The sequence below is a fragment of the Salvelinus alpinus genome, chromosome 37 (assembly GCF_045679555.1).
Source record: "Salvelinus alpinus chromosome 37, SLU_Salpinus.1, whole genome shotgun sequence".
NCBI classification, from domain to species: Eukaryota; Metazoa; Chordata; class Actinopteri; order Salmoniformes; family Salmonidae; genus Salvelinus; species Salvelinus alpinus.
Window position 1 is genome coordinate 3,476,837 of NC_092122.1, and position 14,145 is coordinate 3,490,981.

At 45.0% G+C, this 14,145-nt stretch overlaps 1 protein-coding gene across 1 annotated transcript in view; it reads right to left on the bottom strand.

The window, feature by feature from the left end:
- LOC139565798 (putative helicase mov-10-B.1) overlaps positions 1-14,145 on the bottom strand; it is a 36,617-nt gene continuing 22,472 nt past the window's right edge. Inside the window, exons 19-23 of the mRNA XM_071386372.1 lie at positions 9,869-9,940; positions 5,275-5,400; positions 3,616-3,704; positions 1,218-1,336; positions 1-1,115 (exon numbers count right to left, since the gene is read on the bottom strand). Coding sequence (XP_071242473.1) covers positions 1,054-1,115; positions 1,218-1,336; positions 3,616-3,704; positions 5,275-5,400; positions 9,869-9,940 — 468 coding nt within the window. The 3' untranslated portion in view covers positions 1-1,053. The remainder of the gene's footprint in view (positions 1,116-1,217; positions 1,337-3,615; positions 3,705-5,274; positions 5,401-9,868; positions 9,941-14,145) is intronic.

The window sequence follows — 14,145 nt, forward strand, 5'->3', positions numbered from 1 at the left end:
TCAGACATATAATGATTTATTCCAGTTTATCTTTGATTACATCAACAAGGTCAGACACACCGGCAGAGAAATAGTTTGATGAATTTATCAGGAACTGAACCTCTAGCGAACAGTAGAGGAGCAGCAGCACAGGATTTTAAAGGCAGGACCTCAACAGACATACAGCCATCCATGAGATGAACTCTCTAGGTGTAATTTGAAGGAAGTTGCTAACTCGCGTCCATTGCATTAACACAAGTTAGCAATCGCTCGTGAAACTACCTTATGCTTCCTTCAAACTGCACGCAGAGACATACAAATGGTATCCATGAGTTCATTGGACTCTGAGTAAGTAGAAAAAAGGATTGCAAAAATCACGCACTGTCCCTTTAAAATGTCAAGCTTAATTGCCAAAATCACTTTAAGAAGACATCCTCCGGTGATAAAAAAAATAAAAAAGGTTCCTGTTGAAAAGCAATATCCCAAGTATAAATACAGAGACTGGAGTAGGCCTTTAAAGGTAATTTCTGATTGAGCCGCGAACGCAGGAACATTTCCATTAAAGGCTGCATAGCCGACAAAGGGCGATGGGATTCTGGTCTCAGTCCGTGTCATACTAATAAAACTAACACCAGCATAGATGGAGGGTACAAAGTCATTTTATAAATTAATTCACTATCCTAGAGGACTGGTCCTGATAGATCTCATAGGAAGTTCACCTGGTATGGAATAGGAAAATGTTGGTCCTTGTTTTGAAATTATACAATAACATTGGCCTGGTACCAAATCTTACTTAGTGCAGTAGTACTAGGGCAGGCGCTTTCAAAGTCTGAGACAGTGGGCCTCCATTCAGAGAACATCAAGACAACCGTGCCCCAAAAGCTGGGACACCTCTTTTTTTAAAACGTCTTTATTCATTATTAGAGAACTGAATACAATTTGATTTGGAATTCCTTACATGAAACTCTGGCAGAAGCGTGCCTCACACTTTGAAAACCTCTGTACTAGGGATGTAGGAAGAATTGATTCCTGATCAGTACGGTCGTTGGGTCTCCTGTACGATGTGCGTGTCTCTCACTGCTCGTTCCTCCACTCTGGTTCGATCTGCTGCTGAACCTCACTCTCCTCTGTCTCCACTGGATGTGTGAGAGTGAGAGACAAACAGTTAACTTCCAAAATTAAACATTTATTTTATATTTTTGAACAGTTTGAAGTGTACGTTTGTCTGTGTGTGTTACCGTGGGGATCAGCCTGTAAACAGAGGGCAGCTAGGCGTTCCACCACCTCCTCCTCTCCCTCAGCCTGGGAGGAGTCAAACCCTGTCTTCCCCCCCGCCAGGGAACAGAACTGGAGGAAACTGGAGGGGGAGAGAAGGGGGAGTGAGAGAGGGGTTAGGGTTCCTTAGTTGATTAATTCGTACAGGTTAAGAATGTGAAATGTCAGAATAATAGTAGAGTGATTTATTTCAGCTTTTATTTCTTTCATCACTTTCCCAGTGGGTCAGAAGTTTACATACATTCAATTAGTATTTGGTAGCATTGCCTTTAAATTGTTTAACCTGGGTAAAATGTTTCAGGTAGCCTTCCACAAGCTTCCCACAATAAGTTGGGTGAATTTTGGCCCATTCCTCCTGACAGAACTGGTGTAACTGAGTCAGGTTTGTAGGCCTCATTGCGCGCACGTGCTTTTTCAGTTCTGCCCACAAATGTTCTATAGGATTGAGGTCAGGGCTTTATGATGGCCACTCTAATACCTTGACTTTGTTGTCCTTAAGCCATTTTGCCACAACTTTGGAAGTATGCTTGGGGTCATTGTCCATTAGGAAGACCCATTTGCGACCAAGCTTTAACTTCCTGACTGATGTCTTGAGATGTTGCTTCAAAATATCCACATAATTTACCCTCCTCATGATGCCATCTATTTTGTGAAGTGCACCAGTCCCTTCTGCAGCAAAGCACCCCCACAACATGATGCTGCCACCCCCGTGCTTCATGGTTGGGATAGTGTTCTTCGGCTTGCAAGCCCCCCCCCCCCCTTTTTCCTCGAAACAGAACGATGGTCATTATGACCAAACAATTCTATTTTTGTTTCATCAGACCAGAGGACACTTCTCCAAAAAGTACAATCTTTGTCCCCATGTGCAGTTGCAAACCGTAGTCTGGCTTTTTTATGGCGGTTTTGGAGCAGTGGCTTCTTCCTTGCTGAGCGACCTTTCAGGTTATGTCGATATAGGACTCGTTTATATAGATACTTTTGTACCTGTTTTCTCCAGCATCTTCACAAGGTCCTTTGCTGTTGTTCTGGGATTGATTTGCACTTTTCGCACCAAGGTACGTTCATCTCTAGGAGACAGAACGTGTCTCCTTCCTGAGCGGTATGACGGCTGCGTGGTCCCATGGTGTTTATACTTGCATACTGTTGTGTTTACAGATGAAATTGGTACCTTCATGCGTTTGGAAATTGCTCCCAAGGATGAACCAGACTTGTGGAGGTCTACACATTTTTTTCTGAGATCTTGGCTGATTTCTTTTGATTTCCCCATGATGTCAAGCAAAGAGACACTGAGTTTGAAGGTAGGCATTGAAATACATCCACAGGTACACCTCCAATTGACTCAAATTATGTCAATTAGCCTATCAGAAGCTTCTAAAGCCATGACATAATTTTCTGAAATTTTCCAAGCTGTTTAAAAGGCACAGTCAACTTAGTGCGTGTAAACTTCTGACCCACTGGAATTACTTGTGTCATGCACAAAGTAGATGTCCTAACCAACTTGCCAAAACTATAGTTTGTTAACAAGACATTTGTGGAGTGGTTGAAAAACGAGTTTTAATCAGTCCAACCTAAGTGTATGTAAACTTCCGACTTCAACTGTATTTTATATTCGTTCTTCAAAGTAGCCACCGTTTGCCTTGATGACCGCTTTGCACACTCTTGGTAATTCTTATTTACAATGACGGCCTACCCCGGCCAACATTGGGCCAATTGTGTGCCGCCCTATGGGACTCCAAATCACAACCGGATGTGATACAGCCTGGATTCGAACCAGGGACTGTAGTGACGCCTCTTGCACCGAGATGCAGTGCCTTAGAACACTGCGCCACCTAGAACACTGCGCCACCTGAGCAACAGGACCTTCATTGCACAACAGTGTGTTTTATTCAATTATTTGGTGACGTGAATATATTTAGTATAGTCTTATCTAAAAAGGATAGCTTTTTAGTTTCACTATTTTTATTTAGAAATTCACTGAAGAATATGGTCCTCCACTTTTTCCTCTGAAGAGCCTCCACTGGTACCTACCTTCCCCAGGTGCGGTCCCTCTCAGCATTAAGGGTTAGGGGTCAGGACATACCTGCCCCATGTGGGGTCTCCTCTCAACCCTAAGGGATTCTTTTATTTAACTAGGCAAGTCAGTTAAGAACAAAATTCTTATTTTACAATGACGGCCTACCCCAGCCAAACCCTCCCCTAACCCGGGTGACGCTGGGCCAGTTGAGCGCCGCCCTATGGGACTCCCGATCACGTCCGGTTGTGATACAGCCCGGGATCAAGCCAGTGTCTGTAGTGACGCCTCTAGCACTGAGATGCAGTGCCTTAGACCGCTGCGCCACTCGGGTTAGGGTCAGTACGTACCTGCCCCAGGTGGGGTCTCCTCGCAGCACTAAGGGGTTTCCCACCACGATCAGCAGGGCTTTGGCTCTGGTCACCGCCACGTTGAACCTCTGGACACATAGAGAGCAGGTGGTCAGCACTGTCACTGTGGTGTGTGTGTAGATCAAACTGTTTATGCACAAAAGTATATTCTTAGTGAACGCTGTGTGTTCATATTCAGTCAATTTTAGGTCCTGCAGGCTGTCCACATAATAATGCCATGAAAGTGCATTCTAATAATGTAAAAGGCCCTTAGTTGATACTAAAAGGTTGTGTTCTATACCAATTTGAAGCAAGAAAAGTTATTTGTTTGATAAGATTACAGATTTTCTCAAGGGATCCCATATAGGGTCCAAACTCCAAATTTGGGAACCACTGGTGTTGATACGTGTGTGTGTGTGCTGTTTGTGCAGTACAGTATACTGTGACACTGCCACATATAACAGTGCACAAATCAAGTGATATTATGAAAAATCACCATCGGGAAATGATATGAAATAATTCTCTGCCCTATGTTTAAATAATTCAATTTTGTATGAAAGATAGATGTGGCCTAAAATGAGCACTACCGCTTTAAGAAGTTCGCCCTGAAAATGTATTATACACACAAAAGTATGTGTGAAAGAAATTTGTGGATTCGGCTTGTTCAGCCACACGTGTTGCTGACAGGTGTGTAAAATCGAGGCCACAGCCATTCAATCTCCATAGACAAACATTGTCAGTAGAATGGCCCATACTGAAGAGCTCAGTGACTTTCAATGTGGCACCTTCATAGGATGCCCCTTTCCAACAAGTCAGTTCGTCAAATTTCTGCCCTGCTAGAGCTGCCTCGGTTAACTGTAAGTGCTGTAACTGTGAAGTGGAAACGTCTAGAAGTAACAACGGCTCAGTCACGAAGGGGTAGGCCACACAAGCTCACAGAACTGGACCGCCGAGTGCTGAAGCACATGTTTAAAGTACATTTTTACACACTGTGAAATGAATGGCGTCACATGATCAATGGCTTTGTCCATTCATATATACAGTCATTGGTGTCAATAGACTAAACCTTAACTTAACCAAAACAAAAAGGTCAAGTTGCAACATCCATTTTCGGACTTATGAATGATATCTACCCATTGATTCTTAAAGAATATCATTTTAAAAATGCCTCATGAGCCTAGTTCAATTGCGTACCCCATCAGAAACCAAAACATAAGCTCGTTTTACTCCAATGTTTGTAAACAATGCAAATATAAACAAACACTGTATAGCCTCAAAACACGGTTCAAACTATAATTTTGATATAATGGCTGGTCAGTCCTTGCATCCATAGCTTTGTCTATGAATTTGAGCATGGTTAAATGTATCCAGGCCCATCCTGACCGCTTTTTTATTGATTCAATTGAGGATTCTTTAAGGGTACTGGCTGACTGAAAATGTTCATGGAATATTTGCGTTTGTGAAAACTATGCGTTGAATTACATTACTTGTAGATTGATTTTATTTATTTTTGCTGAAGCATATTTTTGTCGAGAAAAGTGTTTGTCGGGTTTATTAAAATACATATTACTCAATTGACAAATCACCTACTGCGTTCCTGTTGTTTTTTCTTGCTAGAAGTCCTCTTAAATTGTATATTAAGTGTGTATATGTATGTACCTTCTCATTCTTGACGAAACCAAGGCTGAAGTGTTGGTCTGTCTGGACGTACTTGGCGCTGCTGCGGACCGTCGAGACCAGGATCACCCTCCTCTCCTGACCCTGGAACTCCTCCACTGACCCCACCTAACAGACACGCACACATAGTTTAGCTCCGTACACAGCCCCGCACACACATGCCCCACAATACGCATGGAAGGTGCATCACAATAGCTCATCGTAAACAACATGTTATTGACATGGCAGCACTACCGTAGCTAGCAGAAGAGAGTGTAGGGGACATTGTTACCAAACTGTAAACCACTTTAGCTAGCTGTTAGCTAAACATCCTGGCTAACTGTGGGGTGAAACAATTGACTTATTTACTGTTAATTAGCCACTGCAAATATCTGTAGCCCTTTACACTCACAACCCATATACAGGTTGAAAATGGCAGACTTGGCCACTGATAAGTGCCTCAATTGGAACACAGTAAGATGCAATACATTATGTCAGACCTCAGGGTCTCCGCTTTAAAGCGCTCTATGGGATTCAACTGACAGACGCTCTAAATGTGAGCACCAAGCACAACAACAAAATGCCCCAATCCCTAACGCAACTTTTTTGTTGTCTGAGAAAGGGGAATGCTGTAATTCAAGAGCACTTGATGTGTTCTGAAAGATGAGACATTGAGGATGATAATGAACACCACTTTTGATGTCAAACAAGCAAACCACACACCCCTGAGTACAAACGTGCACTTCACCTTTCCATACTTATAAAACTCACGTCATCTACAGGATCAACATTTAGGATCGCTATGTTTGATTTACAGTTACAAGGATGACATGACGTCATTTGTCCTGTCGTGAAGAAAATTGGCAGCGGAACACGCGCCTGAATGCTCTCGTGAATCCATTCTAAGCGCAGAAAAGATGTTATATCTGTTTCTCTGAAGTGCCTTGTGAAAGCCTAGCACTGTAAGATGGTATTTTATAAATTAGCTAGTCATGTTGGCAATAGAATAAGCGTTCAAATGATGACCACCTGACCCAGATTGCGATTTATAAATGGACCGTTTTTGGATTGCGTAAACAGTATTTGTGTGATGAGGACGCAGGGTGGTGTTCCAAACAAACAAATACTTGTGTGCCGTCTTAATAAGTACCTCAACGGCACAGCTAGGAGAGCTCAAAAAAGCACCTAATAGTTGAAGTCTCTTCCCTTGAATCATAAAAGTGCATTGAAATTATTTAGTAACTGTCCACACTTTGGAGAGGTGTAGCCACTTGAAGACACCAGGTAAACATCTTATTCAAACCCCTTGTCATTTTTTTGAATATTCTTATTATGTTACCGAATGTATCCAGATTATTTCACTGAATTTGTTAGGCAAATGCTGCGAAAAGTACAGTAAATGTAAATTGCACATAAAATCAACAGTGTAATTTTTAGATTCAGTCCTGTGTCAGGTTGTCCTCACCTTTGGTCTTATAATTTCCCCATAATCTCCAAAGTGTTCCCTTTATATTGCTACACTTTACATGTACATTTTAGTCATTTAGCAGACCCTTTTTATCCAGAGTGACTTACAGTGCATTCATTTTAAGATAGCTATGTGGGACAACCACATATCAGTCATAGTAAGTACATTTTCCCTCAATAAAGTAACTGTCAGCAAAGACAGAGCTTGTAAAGGGGGGGGGGGGAAGTAAAGTGCGAGTGTTAGTGTAGAGGGAGGCGGGCGGGAGGAGGTGCTGTGAGATTATTTAAGATACTCTTTGAAGAGGTAGAGTTTCAGATGTTTTCAGAAGATGAGCAGGGACTCTGCTGTCCTAGCTTCAAGGGAAAACTGGTTCCACCATTGGGGTGCCAGAACAGAGAAGAGCTTGGACTGGGCTGAGCAGAAGCGGCCCTCCTGTAGGGGTGGGAGGGCAAGATACCAGAGGTGGCAGAACGGAGTACTCGGATTGGGGTGTAGGGTTTGAGCATAGCCTGAAGGTAGGGAGGGGCAGTTCCTCTTGCTGCTCTGTAGGCAAGTATCATGGTCTTGTAGTGGATGTGAGCTTCGACTGGAAGCCAGTGGAATGTGCGGAGGAGCGGGGTGAACTTGGGAAGGTTTGATGGCACAAGCGGGGAGCCCAGCCAAGAGTGAGTTGCAGTAGTCCAGACAGGAGATGACAAGTACCTGGATTAGGACCTGCGTCGCGTCCTGGGTGAGGTGGGGTCGTACTCTACGGATGTTGTAGAGCATGAACCTGCAGGAGCGAGTCGCTGCAGTGATGTTTGCATCAAACGACAGGGAATAGTCCAGGGTCACGCCAAGGTTCTTTGCACTCTACGAGGGGGACACTGTGGAGTTGTCAATCATGATTTAGAGTTCTTGGAGTGTGCAGGCCTTTCCTCGGGAGGAAGAGCAACTCAGTCTTGTCGAGGTGGAGCTTGAGGTGTTGGGCAGATATTCAAGCTGAGATACTGTATCTGCCAAGCATGCAGAGATGCATGTCGCCACCTCGGTGTCAGAAGGAGGGGGGGGGGGGGGGGGTATGAGTGTTATCCGCATAGCAATGATAGGAGAGACCATGTGAGGATATGATGGAGCCGAGTGACTTGGTGTATAGAGAGAAGAGGAGAGGGCCTAGAACTGAGCTCTGGGGGACACCAGTAGTGATAGTACGTGGTACAGACACCGATTCTCTCCACGTCACCTGGTAGGAGCGGCCTGCCAGGTAGGATGCAATCCAAGGGTGTGCAGAGACGCCCAGACCTGAGAGGGTGGAGAGGAGAATCTGATGGTTCACGGTGTCAAAGGCAGCAGATCTAGAAGGATGAGAACCAAGGAGAGAGAGTCCACTTTGGCAGTGCGGCGAGCCTCCGTGACAGAGGAGAGCAACCTCGGTTGAGTGACCCGTCTTGAAGCCTGACTGGTTAGGGTCAAGAAGATCATTCTGATAGAGATAGCGAAAGAGTCAGATGGGACGCAGCCAATTGTTAAGGGATGAGTTGATGAGGGAAGTGAGGTCTCCAGAGATGGGGTCGACTAGGCAGGTTGTTGGGCTGCTGTACCTCACTAGACTGGGCAGATGTCGTAAAACGTATTCAATTGGTTGACAAAGTGGTTCACAGAGGGGGGATTAAGGAGGGAGGAGAAGGTGGAAAAGAGTTTCCTAGGGTTATAGGCAGAAGCTTGAAATTCAGTTTTAGAAATTGGCTTTAGCCGCTGATACAGAGGAAGAGAAGGTATAGAGGAGGGAGTGAAAGGATGATAGGTCCTCTGGAAGTTTAGTTTTCCTCCTGTTCTGTAAGCATGCAATGATTCACTATGGAGCAGGAGGAGAGAGTCGAGCCGGACAGTAGGAAAGGGGACTATCATAGGAAGCGGAAAGAGGAGAGTAGGGTCGAAGAGGCAGAATCAGGAAACAGGATGGAGAAGAGGAGAGAGCAGTGGGGGCGAGAGAGAGCGACAGCGCATGAGCATCTGGCAGTGGCTGAATGGGTAGAGTTGGCGGAGAGGGGGACAGAAAAGGAAACAGAGTAGTGATCAGAAACCTGGTGGGGGGTATGCATATACTTCTCATATTTATTCTGTTTGAACCATTTCAATTTTGCCCTACCAATATAGGCCGATTACCACAATTGTAAATGGTTAAAGATAACAGAGTGGTGGCGCAGTGGTCTAGGGCACTGCATCGCAGTGCTAGCTGCGCCACCAGAGTCTCTGGGTTCGCGTCCAGGCTCTGTCGCAGCCGGCCGTGACCGGGAGGTCCGTGGGGCGACGCACAATTGGCATAGCGTCGTCCGGGTTAGGGAGGGTTTGGCCGGTAGGGATATCCTTGTCTCATCGCGCTCCAGCGACTCCTGTGGCGGGCCGGGCGCAGTGCGCGCTAACCAAGGGGGCCAGGTACACGGTGTTTCCTCCGACACATTGGTGCGGCTGGCTTCCGGGTTGGAGGCGCGCTGTGTTAAGAAGCAGTGCGGCTTGGTTGGGTTGTGCTTCGGAGGACGCATGGCTTTCGACCTTCGTCTCTCCCGAGCCCGTACGGGAGTTGTAGCGATGAGACAAGATAGTAATTACTAGCGATTGGATACCACGAAAATTGGGGAGAAAATGGGATTTAAAAAAAAGATTAAAAAAAAAAAAAGATAGTGACAGAGATTCAGTAGTGGGAAGAGAGACAGAGAGAGAAAGAGATTGGGACAATTCCACAGAGTTTTCTGTGTATATCAAACAAAAAAAACTATGATTGCAAAGGTAAACAAACCATACACATTTTTGCACAAGGACTACATTTGACCAATTTCCACAGAACATTTTACAGAAACACATTTACTTGAAAATCAGAATGACGGTTTGGCTGTTGGTGCCGTCATTCTTCTACCAAACTTAGCATCTGCACTGTTTTTCAAGTAAATGTGGGTTTGTTTAACTTTGCAATTATTGGTTTTTGTTTGGCATTCAGTTTAAAGTGAACAATCTAAGTCTCAGCATCACTCTTACTGTGGAATTGGCCAGAGAGAGAGACAGACAGAGAGAGAGAGAGACAGACAGACAGACAGACGAGATCGAGACAGACAGAAAGAAAGAAGAGATTGATTTAGTAATGTCTCTCCATACCTTCAGGTCTTTGATGCTGGTTGATTTGAAGTCTTTCTCCAGCGTCTTCAAAGCTTTACGGATCTTCTCCACCTTCACACAGAAACAAACAAACATTCTATATGAGCTACGGCAGGGCTTTACAACTGCTGCCTCTGTAGCCGTCAAATCCTTGTTACCTCCATCATTATTTCCTTAATTCCACTCAAAACGCATTGGAGGAGAGGATCTGCGGTCCCTTCCTTGCACCGCCTCCTCCAATGTGTTTTGAAAGATGCAGCCCAGTGGTCCTGTACGGTAAAAGTTGCACTATGAAGAAATTACTTCGCCATTTCCTGGTTGCTAAAATTCTAATACACTGCTCAAAAAAATAAAGGGAACACTTAAACAACACAATGTAACTCCAAGTCAATCACACTTCTGTGAAATCAAACTGTCCACTTAGGAAGCAACACTGATTGACAATAAATTTCACATGCTGTTGTGCAAATGGAATAGACAAAAGGTGGAAATTATAGGCGATTAGCAAGACACCCCCAATAAAGGAGTGGTTCTGCAGGTGGTGACCACAGACCACTTCTCAGTTCCTATGCTTCCTGGCTGATGTTTTGGTCACTTTTGAATGCTGGCGGTGCTTTCACTCTAGTGGTAGCATGAGACGGAGTCTACAACCCACACAAGTGGCTCAGGTAGTGCAGCTCATCCAGGATGGCACATCAATGCGAGCTGTGGCAAGAAGGTTTGTTGTGTCTGTCAGCGTAGTGTCCAGAGCATGGAGGCGCTACCAGGAGACAGGCCAGTACATCAGGAGACGTGGAGGAGGCCGTAGGAGGGCAACAACCCAGCAGCAGGACCGCTACCTGGGGTCAAAATGATCACAAGAACGGTGAGCAAAAATCCCAGAACCACACGGGGGGACCTAGTGAATGACCTGCAGAGAGCTGGGACCAAAGTAACAAAGCCTACCATCAGTAACACACTACGCCGCCAGGGACTCAAATCCTGCAGTGCCAGACGTGTCCCCCTGCTTAAACCAGTACATGTCCAGGCCCGTCTGAAGTTTGCTAGAGAGCATTTGGATGATCCAGAAGAAGATTGGGAGAAGGTCAGATGAAACCAAAATATAACTTTTTGGTAAAAACTCAACTCGTCGTGAACTCGTCGTGTTTGGAGGACAAAGAATGCTGAGTTGCATCCAAAGAACACCATACCTACTGTGAAGCATGGGGGTGGAAACATCATGCTTTGGGGCTGTTTTTCTGCAAAGGGACCAGGACGACTGATCCGTGTAAAGGAAAGAATGAATGGGGCCATGTATCGTGAGATTTTGAGTGAAAACCTCCTTCCATCAGCAAGGGCATTGAAGATGAAACGTGGCTCGGTCTTTCAGCATGACAATGATCCCAAACACACCGCCCGGGCAACGAAGGAGTGGCTTCGTAAGAAGCATTTCAAGGTCCTGGAGTGGCCTAGCCAGTCTCCAGATCTCAACCCCATAGAAAATCTTTGGAGGGAGTTGAAAGTCCGTGTTGCCCAGCAACAGCCCCAAAACATCACTGCTCTAGAGGAGATCTGCATGGAGGAATGGGCCAAAATACCAGCAACAGTGTGTGAAAACCTTGTGAAGACTTACAGAAAACGTTTGACCTCTGTCATTGCCAACAAAGGGTATATAACAAAGTATTGAGATAAACTTTTGTTATTGACCAAATACTTATTTTCCACCATTATTTGCAAATAAATTCATAAAAAATCCTACAATGTGATTTTCTGGATTTTTTTTCTCGCATTTTGTCTGTCATAGTTGAAGTGTACCTATGATGAAAATTACAGGCCTCTCTCATCTTTTTAAGTGGGAGAACTTGCGAAAATCTTCCATACGCACAAAAATAGTATTTTCGCGAATTTTGTGCACAACTTTGCGTCGTGTGGGCGAGCGGTTTGCTGATGTCAACATTGTGAACAGAGTGCCCCATGGTGAAGGCAAACAAATATATGTATAAATAAATAAAAATATAAAAAGGCCATGGAGGCGAAGTGAATACAACACAGCAAGTAAAATAAAAACTAAAAAAACACTGGAATGGTTGGTTTGCAGTGGAAGAAAGCGCAAAGTAGAGACAGAAATAATGGGGTGCAAAGGAGCAAAATAAATAAATAAATAAATACAGTAGGTAAAGAGGTAGTTGTTTGGGCTAAATTATAGATGGGCTATGTACAGGTGCAGTAATCTATGAGCTGCTCTGACAGCTGGTGCTTAAAGCTAGTGAGGGAGATAAGTGTTTCCAGTTTCAGAGATTTTTGTAGTTCGTTCCAGTCGTTGGCAGCAGAGAACTGGAAGGAGAGGCGTCCAAAGGAAGAATTGGTTTTGGGGGTGACTAGAGAGATATACCTGCTGGAGCGCGTGCTACAGGTAGGTGCTGCTATGGTGACCAGCGAGCTGAGATAAGGGGGGACTTTACCTAGCAGGGTCTTGTAGATGACCTGGAACCAGTGGGTTTGGCGACGAGTATGAAGCGAGGGCCAGCCAACGAGAGTGTACAGGTCGCAGTGGTGGGTAGTATATGGGGCTTTGGTGACAAAACGGATGGCACTGTGATAGACTGCATCCAATTTATTGAGTAGGGTTTTGGAGGCTATTTTGTAAATGACATCACCGAAGTCGAGGATTGGTAGGATGGTCAGTTTTACAAGGGTATGTTTGGCAGCATGAGTAAAGGATGCTTTGTTGCGGAATAGGAAGCCAATTCTAGATTTGACTTTGGATTGGAGATGTTTGATGTGAGTCTGGAAGGAGAGTTTACAGTCTAACCAGACACCTAGGTATTTGTAGTTGTCCACATATTCTAAGTCAGAGCCGTCCAGAGTAGTGATGTTGGACAGGCGGGCAGGTGCAGGCAGCGATCGGTTGAAGAGCATGCATTTAGTTTTACTTGTATTTAAGAGCAATTGGAGGCCACGGAAGGAGAGTTGTATGGCATTGAAGCTCGCCTGGAGGGTTGTTAACACAGTGTCAAAAGAAGGGCCAGAAGTATACAGAATAGTGTCGTCTGCGTAGAGGTGGATCAGAGAATCACCAGCAGCAAGAGCGACATCATTGATGTATACAGAGAAGAGAGTCGGTCCAAGAATTGAACCCTGTGGCTCCCCCATAGAGACTGCCAGAGGCCCGGACAACAGACCCTCCGATTTGACACACTGAACTCGATCAGAGAAGTAGTTGGTGAACCAGGCGAGGCAATCATTAGAGAAACCAAGGCTGTCGAGTCTGCCGATGAGGATGTGGTGATTGACAGAGTCAAAAGCCTTGGCCAGGTCAATGAATACGGCTGCACAGTATTGTTTCCTATCGATGGCGGTTAAGATATCGTTTATGACCTTGAGCGTGGCTGAGGTGCACCCATGACCAGCTCTGAAACCAGATTGCATAGCGGAGAAGGTATGGTGGGATTCGAAATGGTCGGTAATCTGTTTGTTGACTTGGCTTTCGAAGACCTTAGAAAGGCAGGGTAGGATAGATATAGGTCTGTAGCTGTTAGGGTCAAGAGTGTCCCCCCCTTTGAAGAGGGGGATAACCGCAGCTGCTTTCCAATCTTTGGGAATCTCAGACGATACGAAAGAGAGGTTGAAGAGGCTAGTAATAGGGGTGGCCACAATTTCAGCAGATAGTTTTAGAAAGAAAGGGTCCAGATTATCTAGCCCGGCTGATTTGTAAGGGTCCAGATTTTGCAGCTCTTTTAGAACATCAGCTGACTGTATTTGGGAGAAAGAGAAATGGGGAAGGCTTGGGCGAGTAGCAGAGGGGAGGGCAGTGCTGTTGTCCGGGGTAGGGGCAGCCAGGTGGAAAGCATGGACAGCCGTAGAAAAATGCTTATTGAAATTCTCAATTATAGTGGGTTTGTCGGTGGTGACAGTGTTTCCTATCTTCAGAGCGGTTGGAAGCTGGGAGGAGGTGTTCTTATTCTCCATGGACTTTACGGTGTCCCAGAACTTTTTTGAATTTGTGTTGCAGGAAGCAAATTTCTGCTTGAAAAAGCTAGCCTTGGCTGTTCTAACTGCCTGTGTATATTGGTTTCTGGCTTCCCTGAAAAGTTGCATATCACGGGGGCTGTTCGATGCTAATGCAGAACGCCATAGGATGTTTTTCTGTTGGTTAAGGGCAGTCAGGTCAGGAGAGAACCAAGGGCTATATCTGTTCCTGGTTCTAAATTTCTTGAATGGGGCATGCTTATTCAAGATGGTGAGGAAGGCATTTTTAAAAAATGTCCAGGCATCCTCTACTGACGGGATGAGATCAA